Source organism: Neomonachus schauinslandi, chromosome 10 (assembly GCF_002201575.2).
Source record: "Neomonachus schauinslandi chromosome 10, ASM220157v2, whole genome shotgun sequence".
Taxonomy (NCBI): Eukaryota; Metazoa; Chordata; class Mammalia; order Carnivora; family Phocidae; genus Neomonachus; species Neomonachus schauinslandi.
This window is the reverse complement of record NC_058412.1, coordinates 120,691,082-120,719,002: the sequence shown is the minus strand read 5'-3', so window position 1 is coordinate 120,719,002 and position 27,921 is coordinate 120,691,082. Positions and strand designations below refer to the sequence as shown.

At 46.8% G+C, this 27,921-nt stretch overlaps 1 protein-coding gene across 1 annotated transcript in view; it reads left to right on the top strand.

Moving 5' to 3' along the window:
* The window catches only part of PTPRT (protein tyrosine phosphatase receptor type T), an 831,114-nt gene that overhangs the window by 630,573 nt on the left and 172,620 nt on the right, over positions 1–27,921 (top strand). Inside the window, exon 14 of the mRNA XM_044919044.1 lies at positions 27,651–27,786. Within this exon, the coding sequence (XP_044774979.1) occupies positions 27,651–27,786 (136 nt within the window). The remainder of the gene's footprint in view (positions 1–27,650; positions 27,787–27,921) is intronic.

Below are 27,921 nucleotides of genomic sequence, written 5' to 3'. Positions count from 1 at the left end.
AATCAGCTTTGATTTGATTTGCAAACTGAGCCTAGTCATTGAGACAAAATAAATCCAGAAACCCATAAAGCCATTTGCAGAGTTGCTTTGCAGAAGACAGCCACAGTTTTAATCTAGTAAACACTCTCTAACGATCCCATTAAAACAACCCCCTCAGAGTAGGTGCTGAAAGCTGAACTCCAGAATAATGAAGTATGAGATAAGGGGCCAGTGTCACCAATAGTCCCATGCTGCCCCGTGGTAGTGATGGACTAAAACCATTGTCCCAACGGCAACAGGCAAGAGGCGTGGGCAATGGTCTTTTGTAATTGTGGCTTCTTTTTATAATGGCTAAGCCTGAGGTAGACCATTTCATCCAGCATTTTCTCTTCTCTCTTCATAACGGATTCTCACCCCTGCAGAGACTGGCAGGACAATAAATACGCCTTCTCCAGTGAGATGCCCTCATTTTGCAGATGCTAAGATTGGAGCCAAGAAAGGGAATGATGTGTCCACGGATTCCTTATCCATAAGAATAACATGTCACAGGTGGTGTGAGAAGCCAAGCACGATGCAGGAATTGTCTGCTATCAGATAAGAAATGCCCACTGCCTGCCCTCCCCTCTTCTGTTAATCCAGTTCTATATGGAAGTTCTATCTTATATGAAGCTTCTTTGAGAGGTTACATGGAATAATGGGGAATTAGAGTCACCTGGATTCAAATCCCACGTCCAAAACTTAACTCTTTGACCTTGGATAAATCAATCCCCTATGAGTCTATCACACCCCTCTTAGGCCAGAGGTCATTAATTCTTTCTCCCAGTTATTTTAGATAATGCACATAAAAGGTCAAGAATATAACAAATGATAAACATCTTGGGCTTCCCTCCTTCGTTCTTCTGAACCTTCTCTGATAAGAGACCCAGAGGCCCAAGCCTCTCACTGCTGTTCTCTAAGGAAGAAAAGCCAAAGCCTGGACTCTAGTCATTTCTCATACAATTCCACAAATCACATGTTTATCAAATGAACTCAGGCTAGATCCAAAGTGCAGAAACAGAGGCACAGGAATGATGCTGGCCTCAGCTCTTACTATTTAACCTCTCCAACTAAGGGTTGTTGTGTTTAGATGAGATTCTACATAGCAATCATATTTTTATTGACTAAGTGTAGCATTTTGCTCATGCACCCGCTAGCCTTTGACTGTAGCACTTTTTCTTTTCTCATCATCTACCCAGCAATTTCAGGAGGGACTCAGGACCACAGGATGCCCAAATCTAGCTATGGTAGCTGGAGTCGAGACCCTATTTATGAGAGGTAGACTATAGTGAATCAGTCTACTGGAAAGCTCTTGGCTATTGTTCAGTCCTTAGAAATCCTGCCAGACTTTCAGAGGGGAAAGCCCAGGGTGTGTGCTTTGGGGGTTAGGGTAGGGTAGTTCTGTTTTTCCCTATGCAAGCCCAATGAGGTGAATTTTCCACAGTGGAGGTTCTCAGAATTGCTTGAGTGTGACAAGCTCGCCTTGACCCTTGGCCCCTTTTGTTCTCACCCAGTGTTCTCTAGGCCCCAAAATGCCAAAGGAATAATGTGGCTTTTCCTGAAGGTTTTGTGACAAGATAAAAGAAGAGAATTATATCATAAGTAGACCAAAAATAACCTAAAGATGACACTCAAATATCCCAACCCATTAATATTTTCCTTGCTACACCCACTGGTACATCGCCTTAGTCTTCTTCTATCCTTCTCCTATCCCTACTCTCTAGACTGTTCAAACTACTCCCCCCCGCCCCACAGTACACATACACACCTTTTCCACACCCCACTCAGGAAGACGGAGCTGGTGCAATGGAGTACAGGAAAACCAAAACCACAACCAACACCTGTCCTTCAAGCATGTCACTGGGCAGTCTCAATTCATCCCTGTGAACTAGAAATTAGAATCATCTACACAAGACCTGAGACACCTGAGTTGACCTTAGCTCGAATCTGATGCTCCAAAGCAATTGCATCTTACAAAGGGAATAGGAGGCCTTTTAAAATTATGAGTCAAAGAAAGGGGAAAATCTGGGTAGGCTGAAGACAAGGGCTAGTAATAGAAGAAAGCTCCATGAGTGCTTTCTCTGATGGGGTTTCAATGTAGTGTTGAAGGAGCGGGTTGTGAAGGGGCTTAGTGAAAATCACCATCTACTGTGTGCCAGTCACAAGGCTGTGTATGCTGACATGAGTTTACAAGTTTACAATGTGATCTAAATAAAAAAAGAAGAATCAAAGTCTGGCATGTATTACACACTAAATAAATAGTGGTCATGCTTATTACCCTTACTTAAGAAATGAAGCAGTAGAAGCTCAGAAGGGTTGAATAAAGACCTCAAGGATCCACAGAATTGTAGCTCTAACTCCAAAGCTTATGGCATTCCCAGGGCACCATTTTGAATCTTGTCAGTGACGTAGACTGGGTGAGATTCTATGAGCCACTGTCAGAGTCTGTTAAACCCTTCCCATGGCTCTTTTCCAGTAATAGTTGATAGTGGAATCTTTAGGGTGTGATGGGTCTTTTGTCTCTCTTCAGCAGTGTCCAGGCTAAGTCCTGGAATCTGTAGTAGACCTGGTGCCACAAAGAACCCTCAGCCTTCTACATTACTATAATAGATTGAAGCCGATAAACCAAGAAGTTAGTTTGTCTTCAGCATTATCAGCTCCAGTGTCATATTTAGCCCATCAGTATCTCTCTCTACTCAACATTCTTTGCCTTAGAAGGGAATAAAAGAAAGGAAGTCTGAGGCACTCAGCATTCTGACCTCCTTCTTTTTTGCATGGTCTTACTATTTTCATTAATTAATTAATTTTCATATAAATATATATGAACATAGGCTGGAAATATGGAGAGAGTGGAGTCATGAATCCTCTAATAGAAAAGCTGTATGATGGGGCAACCAGGTGATAGAAGAGAAGGCAAGGGACTGCTACCTTTTCTTCCGCTGGATTAGTTAGGATAGGCTTTGCTGCAATAACAGATGAATACCCAATATCAGTAGCTTAATACCAGAAAATTTTCTTTGTTGTTATGCCATCTAGAATATATGTGGCTTCAACAGACTTCACAGCAGGGAAAGAGAAGGTATGGGGTTAGTAACCTGGATCTTGAATACCTCACTTAGAAATGACTTGTGTCACTTCCACTTACATGGTGTTGATGGGACTTGGATTCTTCTGTGTGCCTAAGAAGGAGAGATAGGCCAGGCACCAGGAAACACTAGTCATCTCTACACAAAAGGTATGAGCCCCTTTCCTGTTTTGACTTCCCTTTGTGTCCTGCTGAGACCCATGATCCATCACTTATCTTCTGCTATTCCACGCACTGGGAAAACCTCTTCCCATCCCAACACCACCTGTCCATCTATACCTCTGTTTCTGCCCCTCATAGCTGAGCACTCTTGCTCGGCAGAGTTGTAGCCCTAGATTGGTAGGGTGGGGAGACTCCTCTGGGCCTGTCAACCAGGCTTCAACTGTTTTACATTTATTCCTTAAAAGAACTTCATGAGATACTTATTATTTTTCCCATTTTATAGGTAGAGAAATTGAAACTCAGAAATGTAATTTTCCAAGTGACACAGCTAGTAGGTAAATACTAAACTAGAATTTCATTTATTCATTTAGTTCTCAATAAACATATATTGAGTGCAACTTACTATTGATTGTGGCCTCTTGTCCCAGAGAGGTTAAGAACTTTGTCTTTGGATTTGGACAGTCTTTGATTCTAGGCTGGAAAAGGCATTTAACTGCTCTGCGTCTTGGTTTCCCCATCTGTAAAACAGTGACAATAACACCACTTATTTCATAGGGCTAACGTAAGAATTTAATGGGCCAATGCATATAAAGTGCTTCGTGTAATGCTGAGCTTATAATAAGCACTCCACAAATAGCTAGTGGGAGAACAGCAAACAGATAAATTATATCAATACAGCATGATTAAGTACGTGATGAAGGTAAATCTAGGATGCTGTGGGAGCAGAGAAGGGAAACATAAATCAGTTTAGGGTGTGCCTTCTCAGGTACATGGTTGCTGAGACAAATTTTGAAAGAGTGACAGTTATTATATTGAACAAGGCTGGAGAGTAAGGCAGGGAGGTCTTCTGGGTTGAGGAAGTAGCATGTGCAGATCATTGGAGGCAAGAAAGCATGCCACTGAACTTGAATGGGTCAAAGCAAAGGGGTAGATGCCAATGTGACCAGAGGCCAGGAGTGATCAGAGGTGGGGCTGAAGTAGCAAGCAAGGCCAGGACACCAAGGACTCTGTGTAGCCCAGTAGCACATATATGAACATGGTCCTGAGACTGTGGGAGCCCTTAGAGGTGCTTAAGCAGACCGCCTTAGAAGATGGATCAGAGATGGGGTTCTGGGGTACAGACAAGGCAAGACCATGGGGGAGAACAGGTAGGAAGCCACTGAAACAGGCCATGTGGGAGCACTGGAGTCGTGTCCTCTCTCAAGCCTTCTGTTTCTTCTTCTGACATGTGAGCCATGTCCTGCCTACCTCCACGGGTGGGGAAAAATTAATAAAAAATAGCCACTTAGAATAGGGGTTGGCAAACTGTTCTGTAAAGGGCCAGATAGTAAATATTTTCAGTTTTGCAGGCCATGTGGTCTCTGTCACACCTGCTCAACTTTGTCATGGTAGCACAGAAAGCAGCCATAGATGAGAAATATAAAATGAGCTTGACCATGTTCCAATAAAACTTTATTTATGGACACTGAAATATTAATTTTATATAATTTTCATGTGTCATAAAATATTACTCTTCTTTTTGCTTTTATTTCCCCCAACTGAGGAATCACAAAATTCTACCCCTGAAACTAATAATACTCTTTATGTTAACTAAAATCAAATTTAAATAAAAAATGAAAAATAATACATAAAAATTAAAATAAATAAAATAGCACCCCATTTAAAAATGTAAAAACCATTCCTAGTTCACATGGCCACAGAGGGAACAGTGAGAACCCAGATTTGACCCACGAGCCACAGTTTACTGACCTCTGACTTAGCACATGCTTTGAAAATGGTGAAGCTCCCCGTACCGGTAAAGGAGGAATATTACAATGACAGTTGACTGGCAGTTATATTTTTCTTATTATGTTATGTTAATCACCATACATTACATCATAACTTTTTGATGTAGTGTTCCATGATTCATTGTTTGTGCATAACACCCAGTGCTCCATGCAGAATGTGCCCTCCTCAATACCCACCACCAGGCTAACCCATCCTCCCACCCTCCTCCCCTCTAGAACCCTGTTTGTTTTTCAGAGTCCATCGTCTCTCATGGTTCGTCTCCCCCTCCAATTTCTCCCCCTTCATTCTTCCCCTCCTGCTATCTTCTTTTTTTTTTTTAACATATAATGTATTATTTGTTTCAGAGGTACAGATCTGTGATTCAACAGTCTTGCACAATTCACAGCACTTACCAGAGCACATACCCTCCCCAGTGTCTATCACCCAGCCGCCCCATCCCTCCCACCCCCCACCACTCCAGCAACCCTCAGTTTGTTTCCTGAGATTAAGAATTCCTCATATCAGTGAGATCATATGATACATGTCTTCTTCTGATTGACTTATTTCGCTCAGCATAATACCCTCCAGTTCCATCCACATCATTGCAAATGGCAAGATTTCATTCCTTTTGATGGCTGCATAATATTCCATTGTATATATATACCACATCTTCTTTATCCATTCATCTGTCAATGGACATCTTGGCTCTTTCCACAGTTTGGCTATTATGGACATTGCAACTGGCAGTTACATTTTATAGTATTTCACGACATTGCTCAAGCTTGCTATTTGTGTGATTTTTGTTGAAATTATGTACTTCCTGTTTATCAGTTGGTCTGGAACACCCTACCTCTCTCTCCATTTTGCATAAGGGCTTTTATACAGTTTTGTTGATGAATCACTAGAGGAACATGCAGGCTTTCTCCAAGCATAAGACACCTTCCTGCCTTTTATATCATTCTCTTTACAGAGACAAGTAGTCGGTTTCAGAGGGCCAGGAGCATTAGTCTTGCAAACCAGGGTTAAATACTGCCTCTGCCGGTTACTAGTTCTGAGACGTTGAGCAAGTTATATCGGTGCTCTGATTCATTTCTTCACTCATTCATTTATTCAACAGATGTCCACAGAGTCCCTACTACGTGCCAGGTACAAGACAAGGTCACAGGAGCGCTTAGTAAATGAAACGCGGTGACTACCTTCAGGGAGCTTACAGAGTCAAGGAAAAGACAGCCACTAATAACAGGGCAGGGTTATCGCTGTGAGAAAGGAAGACTAGGGTGTTATGGGAAGACAGAGCGGGGTATCTGCCCCACACACAGTGAGACACCAAAGACTCCCAAGAAAGTATTTCCTAACTGATTCCTGAAGGATGAGCAGTTGCCAGTCGGGTAAAGGGGTCAGAAGGGAGTGTATTCCACACAAGGTGACGAGCCTGGGTAAGGCCTACAGACAAGAACGTGGGGGGCTGTTGATAATGGAGAGGATTTCGTTGCCCTTGGGGCAGAGTGTGTGGAGGGACAGGCAAGGATCTCGTCACTGAGGGTCTGCGAGCTGGGGGAGGGGCTCTGAGGTTTCCCTTACTGATGCTTTTCAGCTGTAGGGTGGAAGGTAAATTGAAAAGGGGTCAAGACCGGAGGCAGGAAGACCAGCAAGGAAGCTGGTATTTTAAGCAATCCCAAGTGAAGCGTGAGGGTGGCTTGAACCAAGTAGAAATGAGATTGGAGAGAAAGGGAGAGACTTCGAGAGCTTTCCTGGAGAAGAATTACTGAGGCATGCTGAGTGATTAGAAGTGGGAGGTCAGTAAAAAGGAGAGGCGAAGGATGACTCCCAGATTGCTAGACTGAGCCGCCACGTGGGTAGGGCCACCATTTACTAAGAAAGCAGAGACTGGGAGAGAAAACACAGAGTGGAAAGATGATGGGGGTTCGTTTATAATAAAATTGACCTTTCCGGGTTGCTCTCAGTCTTAGAAATATTGTACGTGAGGTACCTGGCAGAGTACCTGGCATGTCGTGGGTGCTTGATAAATGCTGACTCTTATTCTCGTTTCATTTTTAAAAATCTATTTCAGGCCTTGTTTTGTTAGAACACAATGTTCTTTTGCTGTTTAGCGTGAGCTCTTCAGAGCCACAAGAACTGTAGTTTTGTTCACGGTGCCACACGTTTTCATGTGTGTTTCTTTCTCTCCTTCTCTTCTGCATGCTGCCTGGGGACTGGCTTCCTTGTGGTCAGCACCAATGGGCAGCGCCCAGGTGACCCCGGGGACTCCACTCTGCCTCCTCACCACAGGTGACCACCAGAGCCCTGGGCGGGTGGGAAGGGGTTGAGAGTGGCTCACGCTCAGGGCGTCCTCCGGGCCAGGTGCACCAGAGAGGAACCGGCAGTCCCTCCACGCCACCCACCCATCCACACATTCACCCACCTACCCATTCACCCACCTACGCATCTCTCCATCCTTCCCTTCATCCATGCATCACCCATTGTACTGATGCTTACTAAGTACCTACTATGTGCCAGGCACTGTTCTAGGCATGGAGGGATACAATGATGAGGAAAGGAAGACATATTCCTGTGCCTTTCTGGGAAGGGAGAGAGCCACACTGATCAATGTACAACTGTAACCATGAGGGGGGCTACAAAGGAGAGGTGCGTGGTGTTCAAAAGAAACACACACATACCTGGAGCTAAGAGCATGTGTCCTGGGAAGTGACAACTGAGCTGTGGTCTGAGGTTGGGGAAGAAGTGGGCCTACTATATCTGTGCTTAGGACATGAGTAGATCTGGCTATGATCCCAGGCCTCCCCTGTGTGCTGGACAAGCCCTTGAAATGTAATGGTCCCCACCTCTCCTATGTGTTAAGCAGGAATCATAACGGATGCCTCTTAGGGGGCACCATTTGCTTCTAGAATCTGCACATGCAGAGTCTTCTGGAGATGTGTTCCAAGACCATACAAGATAATGAGTGTGAAAGGGCTTGTGTGGAAGTGCCCAACCTAGAGTAGGTATTTGTGTGAGGGAGATACCAGCCCCTTTCCTGGAACACGCTGTAGTTTGATTGTATTTCCCATAAACATCTGCCACTCTTCCAAGACTGGGATGCAGAGCCCACCTGTGTCAGAGGCTGATGCCCATGGCAGGCCCTACAGACAAAAGAGACCCCACTGACCTAGAGATGCTACTTCAGGGCCCTTTCTTTTCAGTGGAAGTCTCTGATAATTTCAAATCATTACCTGTCACCTCTCTCAGAGTGGTTGCTCAGACAGTGGCCTCCTTTCTACTAGTCCCTAACCGGCTACTTTGTCACGGTGGGAAAGGGGATGTGGCTGGCAGGGACGACAGGAGTCTGGCCATCCAGTACCTCACGGTCCACTTCTGTCCACCCCCTTCCCCAAAGTCAGAAATATCACTGCTAGTGAATGTCTTAGGCTGGGCTCTGTACACACGGAGCCTGAGATAGGGATTCCTGTGCAAATGACTCATTGAGGGGTGTTCTCCGAGGAAGGAGAGGCAGGAAGGCAGGCTAGGGCAGGATGTGGAGGCTTGTGGCAGCCTGAGCCCACAGGGGCCTCCGGCGGGTGGGAGTTGCTCTTACCTTGAGGCCAAGGGGCTCGCAGTTGTGCCACGGTACCAGCCGGCATTGGCTGTGGGCTGCTATGGGAGTGCACAGGCCCCTGGAGGGGCCCCTCGCCTTTGCCTTACGGCCCCTCTGCCGGTGAGGAGGTATCTGTGAGCCGGTAGCAGCCAGCACTCGTAGCAGCTGGACGTTCGGTGTGCCAGCCCGGGAAAGGAGATGTGGGCAGAGCCTCCAAAGCATTCACTGCAGCCCGGTTTTCCCTGCCGCCACCCCCATAGCTCAGCGTGTCACTGCCAACGCCCCAGGAATGTCATCGTAGCCACTCCCTACCTACATGACCTAAAGCAAGTTGCATAGCATTTTTTCACCTGCAAATCTAATTGTCACACTTCAGAGTCCTATTACAGATCACTATTAGGCGACCCTAGAGACTGCCCTGCTCAACAGCCGTATGTAGTAGGCCTTCAGGAAATGCCAGTCCCCTACCGTCCCCGATCATAGGCCCACCAGCCTCACCCTCACCCCCAAGGAGGCGGGGAGTTGCATGCAGTTGCCTGGTCACTCACAGCGAGGGGGAAGGGACTCTCACTACTGTGCCCACACCCCCTCTCCTGAGATACCACGCATCCCCGGAGCCCGTGTGGGAGCTCCATTTCCGCAGGGCCATTGTTCTCTGGCATCTCTTCAAGTTGAGCAGTTGGATAATGTTTTCTTTAAACAGAGCCGATTCCGTATCGGGCACGTTTGTTCTTACCTCTTGCCTCTGAGGTGTCTGAATGTTCCTCCTCTGACAGGTTTATTTCATCGCGGTCCATTTGTTTCTCGGGCCCATTTGATGGGTGAGGTGCCTACGAGTGTTTCTCTTGGAGCAGAATGTCCCTTTCAGAGGGTGTTTTTGTTCCTGCTCATCCCCTGGTAGCAAGAAGGGCTGGTGGAAATAATAACTGCCGGCTCTGAGTGACAGGAATATTAGACCCGAAGCTCAGGCAGCCTCTTTCTGGATCGGCACCAGCTCGGGGAACCGCGGACCCTCAGCGTGTAGCAGGGAGAGGCTGGGATGCGGAGCAGAGCCCCCTTCTGGCCTGGCGATCATGGGCCAGTGATTTCTCTTCTCTGGGCTTCCTTCTCTTCTGGAGAAGTGGGGACCGTGGCACCCCCCAGCCATATCAGTCGTGAGAACTGAGTATGGTAACCGCCTTAACCTCTTTGCTCAGCTCACTCCAAGAGCTCTGCAGGTCTCTGACTTCCTGGCTATGCTCTGGGGCAGGGTTCCTCAACCTCGGCACAAGGGACATTTGGGGATGGGTGATTCTCTGTCGTGGGGGGGCTGTCCTGTGCACGGTAGGATGTTTAGCAGCACCTCTGGCTTCTACCCACTAGGTGCTGTAGCACTTCATTCCTCAGTTACGACAGCCAACTCTATCTCCAGACAGTCTGCAGGGTCCCCTGAGGGGCAAGAGCTCCCCCTGTGGAAGTCCTCCAGAGCTGCACCGTTCAATAAAAATAGAACTGGGACCATGTATATAATTTGACATTTTTTTTAAAGATTGTATTTATTTATTTGACAGAGACAGCAAGAGCGGGAACACAAGCAGGGGGAGTGGGAGAGAGAGGAAGCAGGCTCCCCACTGAGCAGGGAGCCGGATGCGGGGCTCGATCCCAGGACCCTGAGATCATGAACTGAGCAAAAGGCAGACACTTAACCGACTGAGCCACTCAGGTGCCCCTATAATTTTACATGTTTTAGAGTCACATTAAAAAAAGAAAAAATAACAGATGAAATTAATTTTAATAGATATTATTTAACCCAGTGCATATAAAATATTATCGTTTTAACATGCAATCAGTATTTTCAAATTACTAATGAAAAGTATTCTACATTTTTTTTTTTTTTTGCACTGAGTCTTTGCAATCTGGTATACACTTTCCACTTAGAGCACATCTCAATTCAGATGCTAGATTTTAAACAGTTAAAATGAAATATAACCTTAAAAAGGTAAACATTATATTTAATAAGTAAACATACTTTGTATTAGTTTTTAAATTTAAATTCATTAAAACAAATCATAACATAAATTTAAAATTTCAGGCCCTCAGTCACACTAGCCACATTTCAGGTGCTCAGTAACCACATGTGGCTTAGCGGCTACCATCTTGGACAGCACTGATCTAGAGGCAAAAAGATATCTTGACCATCTTTGTGCCTAGCTGGTGAACAGAAGTGTATATGCATAGAGAAGTGGCTCGGTAAATGTTCAATTCCTTTGTTTGATTTTGACACACACACACACACACAGGGACATTTGATAACGTCTGGAAATATATTTAGTTGTCATGGGTGGGTATGAGGGTGGAGGCCGGGGATGCTTGCCTTGCAAAAATAAGGTCTTGTGGCCAGGGTTAGATGTTTTTGTGTACTGGGCTGACTTGAGGCTGCAGTGGACAAATGACTAGCTAACATTTCACCTGAAGGACTTGGGACCCCATGGACCCACCACAGCAGGAAGTACCCCTTCTCTGGATTTTGCAGTAACTCAGCCAGGCCTCCAGGGAGCAGTCTGGGACCCTGGGTCCAACTGGAGGCTGGAGAGGATGCACTCATGGTCAGCCAGGCATCCATGCTCTTGAGCTGAACCCCTGCCAGACCAGATTCACCGCCTTGACCGTGCCCAGTGCCCATTGTCAGTTCTCCACAAGGAGAAGGGCTTTGGGACAAGCCCTCATATGGAGCCCAAACTCTGTTCCTTAAAACTGGGGGAACTTGGGCACATCACACAGCCTTTCTGATCCCAGGTCCTCATCTATGAGATAATGTGGATGAGTTCCAGCACCACCATGCTCACTGGTGGCGAGGGTCATCAGAGAAAAGGGGTGCATTTCTGGCATAGCTCCTGCTTGAGAGGGTATCACGTGCACCTCCCCTCTGTCGTTCCTTTCTTTCCCGTCCACTTCATGTGAAGACTCTCTGTTGTTGTCTTCCTGGCAGTTTTTAAAATCAGAGCCTTGCCACGGTAGCAGGATTCAGGCCATAAAACACTCTCGGAGACTGCTTTGCCTCTAAAGCAACTTGCCCAGGGATGGCTTATAAATTCTGGACCCAGGTTGAGTTTCAGCCTTTGGGATAAAGCTGTGTGGGCCCACAGCAGATGGGGAAGCAGCACGGCAGCCTCCCGGGGGCTCAGCGTGGTGCCTGGTGGCCTCTGCAGCCTCGGACACCCTGGGGCCTCAGCGACCCTCCCAGGGAGGCTATGCCCCCCTGGCAAAGGATGACAGATGGTGTGAGCACAGGAGCTGGAAAGCAGTAGGACCAGATGTAGTGCTCTGGAAAAGGCTGAAACCCAAGCACCCACCATGACGGGACCATGCTGGGTGGAGAGAGGGGGAAGGAAGACCCCCCAGTGGGAGACACAGCCTGCCAGGCTGGCTGGAGAGAGGTGGCAGCTCTGAGGGAGAGTGGCATCAGGGATACCTAGCAAGATGAGGAAGAGAACAATAGGACAGCCGAGACGTGTTACAGACTTCCTATATCCCGTGCACATGCAAAGGGCTTCCCATTATTTATGTATTTCACCCGTAGGGTGCTGTTAGCATTCCCATTTACAGATGTGGAAACTGAGGCTCTGATCATTGGATATCACACAGCTCAGAGATGATAAATTTCTCTGGACAGTCTGCATTCCTACCCAGCATACTCTATGCCCAGGGCCCACATTAGTGAGCACCCTATTATGTGCCAAGAACCAGAAATACCAGAGCAGAGGGGTTCAGCACTATGTCTCAAAAACCACATCATGACTAGCAGTGGGACTTGGAGCCACAGAAAGGTTACATAAACTGTCCTATTTCTTTATCAGCAAAATGGGGATACTAATATACTTGCTAAGAGGACTAAGGGAGAAAAATACACATTAACTACTTGAATGTGTGCTGTTGCTGTTATTATTATCCTAAACCCATTGTACAGATGAGGAAATTGAGATCCAAACAGGAGGAAGCAGGCAAGCTCACTAGTAGTGAAATTCAGGCAGGTGGCTGGACCAGAACTGTGCTTCCTGAGAAACGTGGGGGATGGGGGTGAGAGGTAAGAGCCCATCAGAGCCTCAGCCTAAAATGACAAGCAGGGTTCACAAATTTAGGGGCTCCTTAGGGAGTTAGGATATCAAGTGGGAGGCTGGACACAGTTGCATGGCAACCTCAGCTGCTGTGATGGCCCAAGGCAAGAGCAGGACAGCGAGCGGAGGTGACACAATGCTGAGGTCCCTGAGCCTTCCCCCTGGGCGTCCTCCAGTCCCCCTTGACCCAGGCCTCGGTTGGTCCTGAAGCTCAGGCCAGGGCTGTGTCTGCAGATGAGGAGCAAGGACCACAGCTGGAGGTCAGGGAGGTGGGCGAAATTCAAGATCCAGGCAGACACAGCTCTTCCCTCCACTTGGCTGTCAGCGTGGCTGCAGGCTGACTCAGCAGAGCACGGAGGGAGCGCAGTACTCGATCAAGCGCACCAGAATGCCATCTTTGTCAGCAGTCTTACAATAGATGCTCATAGCCTGATGGGCCCAAGGCTCTGGGCACATTCTGGCTGCCAGCTGAATCAGTAGCCTTAATGTTACCAATCTCCCCGCTGAATCAGTAGCCTTAATGCAGAAGAAGAAAGCATTTTTCTGGCATGCCACTTCCCCTGTCGGGGGTCCCCTATAGCAGGTGAATATTTCTGCTACCTAGAAAACAAGCATCATATATGACTAAGGTATTCACTATACCTTTTTCTCTCTTGGGGGTCTTCTCCATAGACCAGGGAGAAACCAGTCTCCAGGCTTTATGCAAACTGCCATTAAATTCAGATTTGGAATCCCAGGGTCATCCTTGCTCTCTCTCCCCATCTTCAGTACCAGCTAGTCACCACATGGAACTGATACGGCCTCCAGAATCTCTCCTGGATCTCTCCTTTACTTGCTGCTGCTTCTCATGCCCAAGATCCATAACATCTTGCTCAGATTAGTGTCGCAGCTTCCAGACTAGTGCCCTTCCAGTGTAAGCTCCACTGAAGCCTGAGTGATGGTCCAGCAGTATCTGCTCCTGATTGAAATGCCCCCAGGCTCCCCTGTGCTTTGGGAGAACTAACCTCCATCGAAGACCCTCACTTTCTAACTGCTCTCTGACTTCTTGCCTCCTTGGCATCCTGTGCCCCGTTCACACTGATTATCTTAGCAGGACCTGCCTTCTCACACCCCCTCCCTTCACTGGGATGCTTTCCCTCTGTGGTCTAGCTTACCCCCTAGGATCAAGTCCAGACAAAACCTTCCCTGACCCCTCACTGTCTCAGGCTGCACTGAGAGGAGATGCTCAACTGGCCAGGCCGGTGTGCACAGAGGACCCCCTGAATCAGCCCTGAGTGAGGAGCCTCACCAACATGGCCACATTCACATCCCAAGCACACCGTCTTAGAGATTTTTGGTCTGTCACCTCTTAGCCCATGCCCACCACACATATGGTAGTCATTCACCTGACCCCATGCATGAGTGGACTTATAGGTGAGGGGATGATTAATGCTCATAGAGCACGTACCAGGCATAGGGTGCTCGCCACACCCCACCATCTGCCTCTACCCACGAAGGTTCCAGCACCTCACCTGGCTCACCTTCTGCCATTGGTTAGGCTGATTGTGAGTCACTGAGTACTGGTTTTCAATCCAGTATTTGAACTCTGTGCGGCCCCACCTGCCAAGCTTCTTAGAGACTGATGCTCTGGAGTTTCTGAATGGAGGTCCCCTATGTCTGCTGGTTTGGCCCCGCATAAGCTCCCCTGGGCTCCCCTGGTGCTGGCCCAGGAGTGGTCAGGCTTGTAGGCAGAAAGCGTGGGCACCCCAGGGGAGACCTCTCAGAACTCTGAGCGTGCCCCTGTGGACAATAGCCATGGCTTCAAACTCTTTGGGCCTCACTTCTGCCCTTTATCGTCTCCCCTAACACAGAGCTGCTTTTCCATTCATCCTTTGGGGAGGAGGGTAGATCAGCTTTTAGTACAGAACACAGTGATTCAGTGTTTCTGCTTCCAAAAGCCAAGGGGCAAAGGCTAGAAGAAAGAAAACATGTTCATGGTGGATTTGCCTGGAATCTCACCAATCGATGCTACTCCCGCTGCTGGTTTTATTACCCTTGCTCAGTTTCATTGCACTAATCTGAATTCCGTGCTGCATGTTTATCGGCCGTTCTCTCTGATCCCGCTCATGCTTCCGCTAATCCTTCCTATAGATTTCTTGTTCCCTCCCGTGCCTCCTCTCCTTTCCAGACTCTGATGCTCGCCGCAAGCAGCATATTCCAGAGGCAAGATCCGGACAGAGCTGCCCAGGCTGGGTAGATCTTTGCCTCTCCTCCCCGTTCCTACCCCTTTGGGTCAGGTAATGTGATCACCCCTTGAGGGATCAGCTCCACCAGAGTCGGGTGGAAAGAACTGAATTATGTTTCTGAGTAAGAGCCTTGGGGACACCTTGACCTGGTGCACCCTCCTGGGCTATTCAGACAAATAAAGCCAGGACATTTTGGCCTTCTGGAAGCACCTGTTGCTGCTCAGCCCATGACCAAGCAGGAGTGCCCCATTCTCTTCCCACGTCCTCTCTGATTGACCCTAACCTCTATCAGTGATTGCATTTTACTCAGTGAAATGCTAAGACCTTCCTCCTGTTCGCAGGCTGCTTAGTTGAGCTTAGCCTGGTGTTATGGGTTCAGTGTCTTTCCCCAAAAAATATGTGGAAGTCCTAACCCCCAGTTCCTGTGAAGGTGATCTTATTCAGAAAGAGGGTCTTTGCAGATAGAATTAGTGAAGATGGCAGGCTCTAATCCAGTGAGACTGATGTCCTTATGTGAAGGAAACATCGGGGCGCCTGGGTGGCACAGTTGGTTAAGCATCCAACTCTTGGTTTCGGTTCAGGTCGTGATCTCAGGGTCGTGAGATCGAGCCCCACGTTGGGCTCTACACTCAGCTCAGAGTCTGCTTAAGATTCTCTCTCGCTCTCCCTATGCCCCTCCCCCGCTGACACTTGTGTGTGCATGTGCACACTCTCTCTAAATTAAATAAGTAAGTCCTTTAAAAAAAGAAGAAAATATCAGGTAAAGGCAGACACACAAGGAGAATGCTATGTGGTGACAGAGGCAGAGTGGAATGATGCATTCGCAGGCCAAGGACTGCTGAGGTTTCCAACAAACCTGCGGCAGGAAGAGGCAAGGAAAGATTCTACCCAGTCTCACAGGAATCGTGGACATCTTGTTTTTGGACTCCTACCCTCTGGAACTGTGAGAGAGTACATTTCTGTTGCTTTAAGCCACTCAGATGGTGGTAATTTGTGATGACAGCCCTACAAAACTAATACACTTGGAAACACAGGGATCCAGAGCCCTGGGCAATGGGCAGGGGTCCGCCCTCGAGGCTGTACCATTACAATGGACAGACCTCAGTGAGACGGAGGCCAGGAGCTGCCCTCCCTCCCAGAGTTTCTTTAGCCCACCCTGTGGGGTCTCCTTGTTAGCTGTATTCTGCGTTTGGCTTACAGCCAGCCTCTACTCTGTGGCTCTGACCCTCCCCTTTTTGGTTCTGCCTCCTGCTTTTGAGCAGTCCTAGCATCTGTTGCTGGTTGCACCCTGGCCTTGGCCTCTGCCTCACCAACCAGGCTGTGGTAATCTGTTCTTGGCGTCCTGGCATTATTTGACCTGTCTACCATCCCGGTGGGCTTTGGGGCACACTGCCCCGGTGACTGCTCCTGAGAAGGCTTCCCTCGTTCCACAGGAAGAATACAGTCTGTTCAGGGTGACCACACACTCTCTCACACTGGCTGCCTGGAGAGTCTAATGGGACTATCTGCTTGGCCACAGGGCATACGAAAGAGTGTGTGTTCTCCTCTCTTACATCTGCTCTTCAGACTAAATCCTTAATCCCCATCACAGGCTGTGGGTGCTCCTCTCTGCCCTGGCTAAGCAGCTTTGAGCCCCCTGTGCTCAGGCTCAGTGCACAGATTTCTACAAGCAGGAAGCCAGGCCTGTTGGCACCGAGCTGACTCAGCCTCTTCACCCTCGTTGTCAGGGCTGGCCTCGTCTGGACCCTAGGGAGCCAGGGTGGGGAGGGGAGAGAGGAGGCCACTGGGTGGTCTCAAGGATGCCCATGACATGTCCCATACCACTGATGACATGTGAAAACCAAGTTTATAGTTTAGTTTTGCCTAAGCAGTCATGTGTGCCCCTCCCTGTACATACCTGTGTTAGCTTTGATTTTTAGCTTGTACACTTCTCTTTCCTACCATGTAGTGAGCTCCCAGACAGCAGGATTGTCTCTTAATTACCTTGCATGCCTAGCACCTTGCTGTCTTCACCATCAGTGTTACAATCCTAGCACCACTCATCAGGCAATGTCCAGGACTTCCTCTGTGGTCTGGTGTTGAGTTGATGCTAATGAGATCAAGGTAATGGGTCTAGTCCATTTAGAAGTCACTTAGCTTTGTCCAGTTCCATTCCATCGGCTAAATATTATTGCTGGCCAAAAAGTCCACTCCCAACTGTAGGCATAGGTTACTTCTTCACCATGAATGGGTGCAGACTGACCAGCAGAACACTCCTAAACCACAACCACAAGCCTGCTCCTGATCCCTCCTTTAGATTTGACCCCTACCTCAGCCACATCCTGCTCTTTAACCTTAACTGTGGTCTGATTCCTAAAGCAGCCTACAAAGTGCACCCAACTCTAACCATAGCTCATGGTCCTAGTCTAGTCCCAGGCTAGGGTCCTGGCACTCACACTGTGGGCTTCTGGGCACAAGAGGGAGCAATTGAGGCTATGGAAGCATAAAGGAACTCTCAGCCCACCAATGGTGAAGCCTTTGAAAGGGCATGCCTTACAAGGGATGCATCAGTAATGACAACGCCCGGCATCATTCAGGCATGACTACTCTTAAATAAGTCTATACTTATTAACTTATGAATGCATAAAAAAACAATTTCTAATAAAGGAGTTTTCTTGCACCCAGAAGAGATTCACCATGGGGGTCTTACATAGTCAGCTTTCCTACTGTATGTAACACAACTGAGTTAGAATTTGACTTACACAGAGCATTTGCTGTGTAAAGCAGGGTCCACCTGGAAACAGATTCAGGAGATGCAGAGGACCAAGCAGAATCAGCACTTGAGAAACAATTTATTTGAGTGGCAGGAGTGCTTTCAAACAATCAATTAAAGCTATTCCCATCTCATGGGGTGCTAACCTCCATTTAAGGCTGAAAAAGAGGGCAACCTCTGTCAGCAATATTTAGCAGTTTTAGTTATATAGGCTGTGATGAAGTCAATAGCAACCTCTTAGGACCGGCTGGGTGATATTGAGGGAGGCTAGGATATTAGAAATCTGTATTTTCTTTACACTTAACTCAGTATTTATTAAATGGTTTTCCCCAGCAAGGGTAGAGCTATCTTTGAAAAAACCTGTGTCTCTGTAGTGTTTTCCAGCTCCTTGACATTGACTCTGAGTTAAATCTTGGCTAAAAGCAATTACTGTCATATGATGAATTGAGGCAATTTATTTATTACTTGAGAAACATCCTAGGTGATGTCACTTAGAAGAATGATGGAATAATCTTTCTCAAGCACTCTGTTATCAACCAGACCTAGTGAGGGAGGCACTATGCCCAGGTGTAGGGGAGGTAGTCAGAAATTTTAAAAAATTAGTCATCGTGGGACCAGAGAAAGAGTATTAGGTATGAAGTAGACAATAGTTACTTAAACTTGAGCAAGGCTTGTCTCCCTTTGTAATTATATGAGATGCTGTGGTGGCTAAATATCAAGAAAAGAATTATAGGGAAAGCCCAGAGATTAATAATAAAACTGAACTCAATGTGTTAAGGGCTTAGAGATGGTGGTTGATATACAAGGAAACTAAAAAGGATGAGGGAGCTTAAGTTTAAAAGGTCAAGTTTAAATATCATTTGAGCAAAGTCTGTATAATTTGGCCCATATAACAAGGTTCACATGACATGTTCATCAATCCCTTCGATATTAGAATATGATATATTGGCAAGATGGCATGAGGGGAGATAATCTTCAAGAAAAGGGAGTATAGAATGGAGCTGCATTATACAGCAGGTGGCAAACTCAGCAAGGACCGGCATATATACAAAGATGGCTTAATCTGACTCATCAAGATACGATTCTAGATCAAAATACCAGTAAGCAATACCTACTGAACAGCCCAGTTTAACACCTAGCTTTCCTGAAAGCCAGCCACAATGTCTCTAACTTGGCCTTCACTTTGGCTGAAATTAACACATAGTCCTGGACCTTCCTCCTGATTGACAAGCCCAGACACCCCTCAAAAGTGGCAACAGGGTGAACATCATCACTTGTTCATAGGAAGCCCTTGCTGGCCCTTGGCCTGTTTGGCCTCACATCCCTCCTTTGCTCTTCCCTTCCTGGATGGGATGTGCAGGTTTCCTGGGCCCCATGTCAACTGGCATCTAGGTTTGGCCAGTAGGAGACATTAATTATATAGTAAGAGGGAGGAGGAGCTTTCTCCCTCTTGACCTCAGGCACCTTCTTGGACAATGACTATGTGCCCTCCATGACTTCATTTCTCCCAGAGGTCTACCAGAGTTCCAGCTTCTTTTGGGTGACCCTGACCTCTGGGCTCTGATGACACCACCACCTCCTTTTGTCTCTCCAATCTACGCTGGGTAATGGCTCCTGGTGTCAGTACTGTCTGGGCTGCTTCACCCATCCTCTTCTGATGTCTGCGTATCCATTCTCTAGCAAATTTGCTCCATTTTACATGTTTGGAGTGGTTTCCCTTTTCCTGGTTGGATGCTGATGGATGCAGAGCCTGTGCTGATTTCTAGTGATTATTCCTTCCTTTACCAGTTAAATGGTAAGGGAAAAATTCTGATTTAATCATCCAGTCTATGTTTTTTTCCTGTATCAACATCACACTTACTCTTGCAAAATATCTGGAATCCACATTTTCCATTAAAAAAAAAAAGTCAACAACAGCATTTGTTTCTCCCCAGGCTTCTCGCACCCCTCCTGTTTGCTACAATTTCAATCCTCAAAGACTGCCAAAGTAGTTCATGATCACAATTACAAATGCTCTCAATGCCTTGGGATGCAATTTGTAAAGTCTGGAGGCTTGAATCTAATGAAGTATCCAGATGCTTTCCTACCAACTTTTTTTCCAATCTTGGACTTAAATTCCATCTTAAAAATAGCCTACCATTCTAAGAATTCGCTTCCAGCAAAATCAAGAAGGGATATGGTACGTACCTGACTTTAGAAGAGCCAGAAAGTTGCCCAGCTCCCTTATCTTTTCCCTGTTGCCTCCTCTTGGCAACCCCCCTTCCAATAATCAGAGATGTCTGCGATCCTTAAAACCTTCACTGGCATAGAGGTAGCAGCCCCAAGCCTGAGTCTGAAAGGTTTTCTCCCTGGGTGCCAGATGCATGCAAAGCCAGAGTAAAGACAGAGAAACTCTTCATGAAAGGAAGTCATTAAGGAGACACAGGTGAACTGCCAGCATAGTAAGATTTGGGGATAATATGCCTTGGATAGCTAAGAGGGGACTGTGTGTTTTGAAGACTGCCGCTTTTAGGAATTGTGTTCCCAAGAGTCAGCTTCCTTTCTTTACCATCAGCAATGATCACCAGCATGGGTTATGCATCCACTGGGATTTACTTGGTTTTATCAGTTGCAATTAGATGTTCTTTATCTGAGACTTCTATTTTTGCTCCAAATCTTCACGGGGAAATTCTCTGAAGTAAAGTTATAGACTTGGGCCTGTAGCCAGTGAGAGCACTTTGAGAATGAATGATTAATCCCTTGTTGCCAAATTTTGTTATTGCTGCCATTAAGTCATCTAGATGTAAGCCTGATACAGGTCTCGCCTATAGGAGGAAAGTTAAGTGAATCACTCTGGGGGCTCCGCCTGCCTTCATCCTAAGGATTGGATGAATTCAGGCTGCAGGTTGCAAGGAAGCATGGCCCCAACACCCACAGCGCACCCACAGTTTATAGACACAGAAAACTCCTGCTACCACCCTGGAACCAGCTCCAAGGCCATGCCATCATTATGCCACATGTGTGAGCAGTTCCTCAGAGTTTATCAAACATTTTTACCTCTGTTACTACATTTGATCCTTAGAAAATCCCTGTGAACTTGGCATTTACTTACTATTTTACAAATGAGGATATAAAATCACATGGTGATTAATAGCTTTGATCAAGATGATACAGCCAGTTAGTGATGGAGTCTGGATGCAAACGCATGTATTTCAGGTCTGAAACCCATTGCTTTTGACTGATCTCATAAAACCATAGAATCTCGACTTCAAAAGGTGTGTAAGAGGTCATGTAGTCCCTCTGCATGATGGGAGAACACAAAGTTTCCAGATAGTGTTTTTCACTGTTGGTGACACATTCTCCTGCCTTTGTTGGTAACTTGGGGACTTGGAGGTAGACCCCATGGGAGTCCCATATCTCTAAGGAGAATGTCTCTCACCCAGAGCATGGGTATCGCTGGAATCAAGGGATGCTGAGTTGAGGTGGGAAGCAGGGTCGATTAGCAAAGAAGAAAGGTCAGCATCCCATGACAGTGAGGTATTGAGGGTTTGGTTAAGCATCCAGGAAGCCCAGGAAGTAAAAACAGGTGGAGACAAAGTGGACAGGTGAAAGGGAGGGCCAACTCTGGAACAGGACTTGGGAACCATGACTGCTTTCATGCTCCTCTCTATATCATAATGCTGCCTACAGGGGCTGGGCTTGAGCCTCCCCCTGGATAGTGCTTCCACATAAAAACCTTTCCCGGTGTTGGTCCCTAATCTACCCGTGTCACTCTACCCATTGATATTAGCTCCAATCTTTAAGATTAAAGGGACCAATCTATTCCATCTTCCACAATGGTCTTTCAACATTTTGAAGGCAAAAACTAAGTCTCATCTGAATCTTCCATTCTCTAGACTGAAAAGTCCAGATTTTGACCACCATTCCTCCAAAGTCAATGAATCTCTGAATTCAGTGTGTACCTGAATCACAAATAGACCTTGTTAAAATGCAGGTGCTGATTCATTAGATCTGGGATGGGGCCTGAGATTCTGCATTTGTAATAAGCTCCCAGGCGATGTTGATGCTTCTGGTCTTTCGACCACACTTTGAATGGCAAGGCTCTTGGCCTGTCTTTACCCTGGAAGTCCCTCTCAGACGGTAGAGTCTACAATTAGATAAGCCTCACCAGAGTGGTCTGACTAGTGCAGTGTTAAGCAAAGCTAATTGGCCTTGGTGGATATCAAGAGTCCTTGGGGAATATAAGCTGGGGTGGTTGTTTGGTGGCATGGGAGGAGGAGATAGGGAAGTAAAACATGGCAACTGGGCCCTATGTATAGAGCAGATATTGAGGGAGAGGAGAAGACTTCACGAGACCAAGAGCTCTCCTCCCTTGGGCACCAGGTTTCCATATGCAACAATGAGTAGGTAGTACACTGAAAGCCAGATGGGAACTCTGAGCTGGAACTGGAAGGGATCTGGATTCTAAGACATGCTAGATTTCATAGGCAGGGGATGGCAGCAACTGCTTTGAGAGGGCTGGCTCAGCTTTGGGAGTGCTCAGAGCTCAAAGGGTGCAGCTGGTTGGGGTATAAGGTTGGGCATGGAACCTCATGTCAGAGACAGTAGTCTCCTGTTAGTGCAGGCTGAGCTCACAAGATTGTTTTTGATGACTACATCACACAGGGGACTCAAGTAGAGCCTTGAAGTTCCCCCAGTTGGATAAATTTACCACCTGGTGCCTAGCTACCAGTTCTAATTTACTTGAACTATTCTCAGGCTGGCTCCCAATGGAGGGCAGAAATGAAGAGGATATATCCATGTCCCTCCCCCTTCTCTCGGCAGACTCCCATCCCAATCCCTGCTTAGTATATAGAAGTTGCCTAAGGCCAGAAACAGGACTTTTTAGGGACTGGGGACTGGTATGGTACTAAGTTTGACTGTCATGAAAAGGGTGGGCTTAGAGCAAAAGCAACACAGCTATCATGTTGCTGAGGGGCTACCAGTTCTACCTCTGAAAACTTCCCTTGGATTTCTGGACGGTGAGTTGCTTGGCCAACATTCTTTATGGACCCAGTTCTGGCATTTCCTTAACTACAACTCTATGAAGGACAGTTCATTATAGTGACAAGGGGGTGAGCCTTGTACAGAGTCCACCTCTGGAACTCACTAGTTATATGGCTTTGGACAAGTCATTTAACCCTTCTGTGAAGTTTTCTTATCTATATAAAAGGGAAAACAAAACTAGCATCTTCTGAGTTTTGTGAAGATTAAATGACCTCATATATGAAAAGTATTTGGCACATTACTTGGCACCCAGCAATGGATCAGTCCATTTAAGCTGAATTATTTTAAAAGTTGTAGTAATTGAGCTTCTGTTTGATCAGTGCTTACCTGAGACAGCCCATCACATTGCTAGCAGGACCCATCATAAGGCAACCCTTATGTGCTTCCCTGTAAGTCCTATCACAGGGTCTCATCTGCTCTGTTGAGCACTTAGATCTAAGCCTCATGGACTTACTTCTGACTCTGAATCAGGAGCAGGGCTAGCCCATGCTTGGTCTCTGTCCCTTTCTTCTTCCTCTCAGATGGAGGAGCCACACAGGAATGCTGTCTGGCTTCAGTCCCAGAGCCATTTCCTCTATATCTGTACCACCTTTCAACATTGTTGGCATACTTCCTTTTTGAACTGAGGCACAATTCCACAGTGGCCACAGCAAATGCCCTTGAAAGTGTGCCGCAGTGGATGTTGGGTTGGCAGTGTCCTGGGGCACGTTCATGTCCCTGTACCTGGAGTCTGGTTGGGTCAGCCAAGCATGATTCCTTCTCATAACTTCCCTGTACAGAGTATGTGATTTCACCTCTGATGCCTGTTGGCTGAACTCATTGAATTTGTCTACACCACTGGGTTCTGGCCTTTCAGATCGCCTCCTTGGATCAAGTGTGTTCCATTGTTGGTTCATGGTCACCATTGAAGGCGCTTCAGTCTAGGGACATCTTGGGACTTATTTGGAGAAGGGTTTCTAACACTCATCTAAGACCTTCACTTTCCCTTGAGTATGGAGCTTGATTCTTTCCTAGGAGCAGTGTTTGACATGGTCCATTATTCCGTCCTTCTCGAAAACACTCTTCTCTTGGCTCTAGGGCACTTGATTCTCCTGGGTTGTTTTCTTACCGATTTGGCCACTCCTGCTCTGCCTCGTGTGCAGGCACATCTTCCTCTACCCACTCATTAAGTGCTGCAGACCCTCTACTCTGTCTCTAAGCTTGATTCTCCTTTCACTTTTTATTCTTTCCCTGAGTGACTCCATCAACTTCAGGCTTCAGATACAGTCTGTGTGCATAAATCACACAGTTTTACCTCCAGCTCAGACCTCTTTCCAGAGTTCCAGACCTGCATTTTTAACTGCCTCCTTTTCTAGAGTATATCTCTAGTTCAGATTGCCCCCCAAACACCCATTTTCTCTCTACAGCTATACTCATTCTATTGTTTCTTGAACCCATAAGCAGCACCATCATCCACCTTGTTATGAAAACCAAAGACTTGGGGTGCATGGCTGGCATAGTTGGTTAAGCATCCAACTCCTGGTTCCGTCTCAGGTTGTGATCTCAGGGTCATGAGATTGAGCTCCATGTTGGGCTCCATGACCAGCAGGGAGTCTGCTGAGGACTCTCCCTCCCTCCCCCTCTGCCTTTCCCCTACACATGCACTTGCAAGTGTGTGTGTGTGCATGCACACACACACACACACAGAGTCTCTCTCTCTTTCTCAAATCTTAAAAAAAAAAAAAAAAGGAAACCAAAGACTTGTGGACATCCTTGACATCTTTCTCCCTCACTCTCTGCATCCATCCCATCAAAAGGTTTTATTTATATGCATTTCAAGTAATCATCTCTTTTTTTCTATCTCCACCGCCATCACCTAAGTCCACACAACTATCATCTCCCACCTGGACGCCTACCATGGTTTCCAAATTCGTCTCTCCAAGCCACTTTGGCTCTATGCTGAAGCTGGAATGATCTGTTAGAAAAGCAAATCTGAGCATATTATTGCTCCATGAACAACACTTAAATGTCTGGGTTTCTCGGGGTAAAGAACAGAAGCTTTCATTGTGGCCTCTGATGCCCTGTGTGGACGGGCCCCAGCTGTGCTCTCCAGCTTCTCTCTTACCATGCTAGCTCTGCTTTCTCACCCTCGTTACACTATGTTTCTTTCATTTCTTGAATGCTCCAGGCTCCTTGCCCCATCCCATAGTGCTGTTCCTTCTGCTGCTCCCACAGGCTCTTGTAGTGTTCTCTAACTGGTTATAGTCCGTCGTCCCTCGGAGCTCACCCCATTGGCCACATCTTCCCACTAGTGATTTCATTCCCCTCTTATGTGATTTCCAAGTGCCACATGCCTCTCTTGTCTCATCATTAACAGATTTGAAAGCTTACTGTTATCAATTCATGGTTCATTAATTCTATCTCCCGAGCCCCCCCCCCCCCCCCCGCCCCACCACTCATGGTAGGTTCTTTGAGGGCAGGAACTGTGCCTGTTTTGCTCACCACTGTATCACTGAATGCCTGGCATATAGTGAGTGCTTGTGATTATTTACCAAAGGAATGATGTGTGAATCTCTTTAAGCCAAGCCAGCAACAGTGTTCCTAAGGTAATAGGATCCTCTCCAGGGCTCCTTTGCCCTTGTACCACTGGTCTCTAGAACAGGATCTCAGAGCAGGCACTAAATAAAGTTTAGCTATGCCAGTGAATGCTCCCGAGCCAATTTCCTTCCTCCAAATCCAAATAAAAAGATTCTGACACAATTGAGGAAATTGTTATCTGGGGTGTTCAGTTTCCCTGATGTTTGGTACGCAGTGGACTAGCCACCATCTCAGAAATCATGGCTCCAAACTGGGAAATGGAGGCTATGTGGGGGCTCCTTGGAACCTGCCCCCATTCTGGGATATGAGACCAGCCCTGCCAAAGAGGTGGTTGGCTAACTCCCCCTATGAACTCTCTGGGCTGTAGATGAGTAGAGGTTGCTCAGGCAGCCCTGGGATTTGATGAGCTGGTCTTGCCTTTAGCTGGTGAAGGGAACTGAATAAAATCCCATATTCATGAGTCCTTCCGGGAGAAGGATCTCTCATCCCATTCAATAGATAGCATCGTTTGACACATGGGTGCTCAGTAGTAAGTGAATGAATGAGTGAAGCAAACAATTGCAGTCCACTCATCTTTATATCATTCAGTAATCATCTGTTAAATCAACAGGAGGAGGAGAAGGACGGCCTGTGTGAGAGACACTGACAGAGAGATGAGGACACGCACTCCCTGTTCTTGGAGACTGGCCATTCCCACTGGGGAGACTAGACTAAGTAAACCCAGCTTGTCCCAGTTACAAGACAGTTTGGGGAATGTGCTGTGCTCCAGGAAAACACTTGACACAATAAGAAGAAGGGATGCATCCTTGTGCTGGAGGGCTGTTTTTAAAAATCAGTGACTTTGGGGAATCAGAATCATAGCTTATGGGCATTAGCATCCCTTCAATTCAGCTGAGTCCTGTGAACACATGGCTGAAAATGGAGAAATTCAATTTGGTTCCATGAGAACAAATGTGTGTGGGCATAGATGTCACCCCTTCAGCTAAACGTTGAACAATCACAAACATTAAGGGAATACCTATTACAAGCCAGGCTCAGTGCTACCATGAGGAAACGAAGATAAAGGAGGTATAATCTTCCCCCACCCAAGGAGCTTGCAGACCACTGGAGGAGACAGATGGAGAAACAAATAACTAATAATATCCATATATTGAGGTGTGAGCCAAGTGTTACAGGGGATTAGAATTTAGTGAAGAAGGAGGAACTGTCCCAGGGGTATAGGCCACCAGAGGAGATGCAGTCACTGATGAAAGATGAGCTGGTGTTGAGGAGGCAGAGTAGAGATGTGTCAGGGAGAGGATTCTGTGGATTTAGGCTGCCCCACACAAACATGGCACCATTGGGAATATGAACAGGAGCAGGAAGGAATTCACTCACGGTGCTGGTAACCCCTGGGCCACTCTCCAGGAGTGTTCATATAGGTGTCTGGAATGAGAAGTGGCCTCTGACCCCTGGTCCATTGCCTGAAGAGGCCAGGTGGAGGCATTTTTTGGCTACCTAGAGTTGAATCAACAAGTTAGTACCTGGCAGAGCACGTAGCATCAGCATTAAATTCCAGAAATGGAGTTAGTTGCATGTGTTTTCCGAACCCCAGGCAGTTCCTTCAATGTACTACATTTCTGCCACACCATTTGTTTCATATAAGGCACAAAACAAAATCTTTTGTTTGTACCTTTAAAAATCCAGTGATTTTAATCGTGTTACCTTAACAACAAAGCTGTTGTTTTCACCACTTACCAAAAAGAATAAAGTAGGGCTTGGGATAATTCCATGAACTCAAAAATCGAACTACAGATCCATGGTTTGATCCTAGGGACAAATCAGTGTGGGAGATAAAACCTTCCACTTGATTTCACTGGAGGATAAGAATGCCCCAACCCGGGCGCCTGGGTGGCTCAGTCGGTTAAGCGACTGCCTTCGGCTCGGGTCATGGTCCTGGAGTCCCGGGATCGAGTCCCATATCGGGCTCCTTGCTCAGCAGGGGGTCTGCTTCTCCCTCTGACCCTCCCCCCTCTCATGTGCTCTCTCTCTCATTCTCTCTCTCAAATAAATAAATAAAATCTTTAAAAAAAAAAAAAAAAAAAGAATGCCCCAACCCAGCAGTTGTTCAACCTTGGACCACTCATTTCATTTCTCTGCACCTCAATTTCTTCATCTGAAAAAAAAAAAGGTATAATAATCCCAACATCACAAGGGACTAACCCTCAAAAAGATTAGATGGGACACTGTATGTAATGCTCTTAGCACAGTACCTGGCACATAGTCAGCACTCAATAAATGGAAGCTGTTGTCATTATAATTGTTTTCTAGTCATGTGTATGAGCCTTTTCAACATCTTTCTTCTTTCCCCTCGAAGGTGCCTCCACTCAGAATTCTAACACTGTGGAGCCAGAGAAGCAGGTGGACAATACCGTGAAGATGGCCGGTGTGATTGCTGGCCTCCTCATGTTCATCATCATTCTTCTGGGCGTCATGCTCACCATCAAAAGGAGGTGAGTGTCCGGTGCTGCCCTTCAGACTCTGCTGACCCCACCTGGCCCAATACTGCCGTGTGGCCAGGTCCTTGTTCTGCTGATCACTTCCAAGCAGGGACCTTCTTCTATGAGTGTTCAAGTCCTGAAATACTT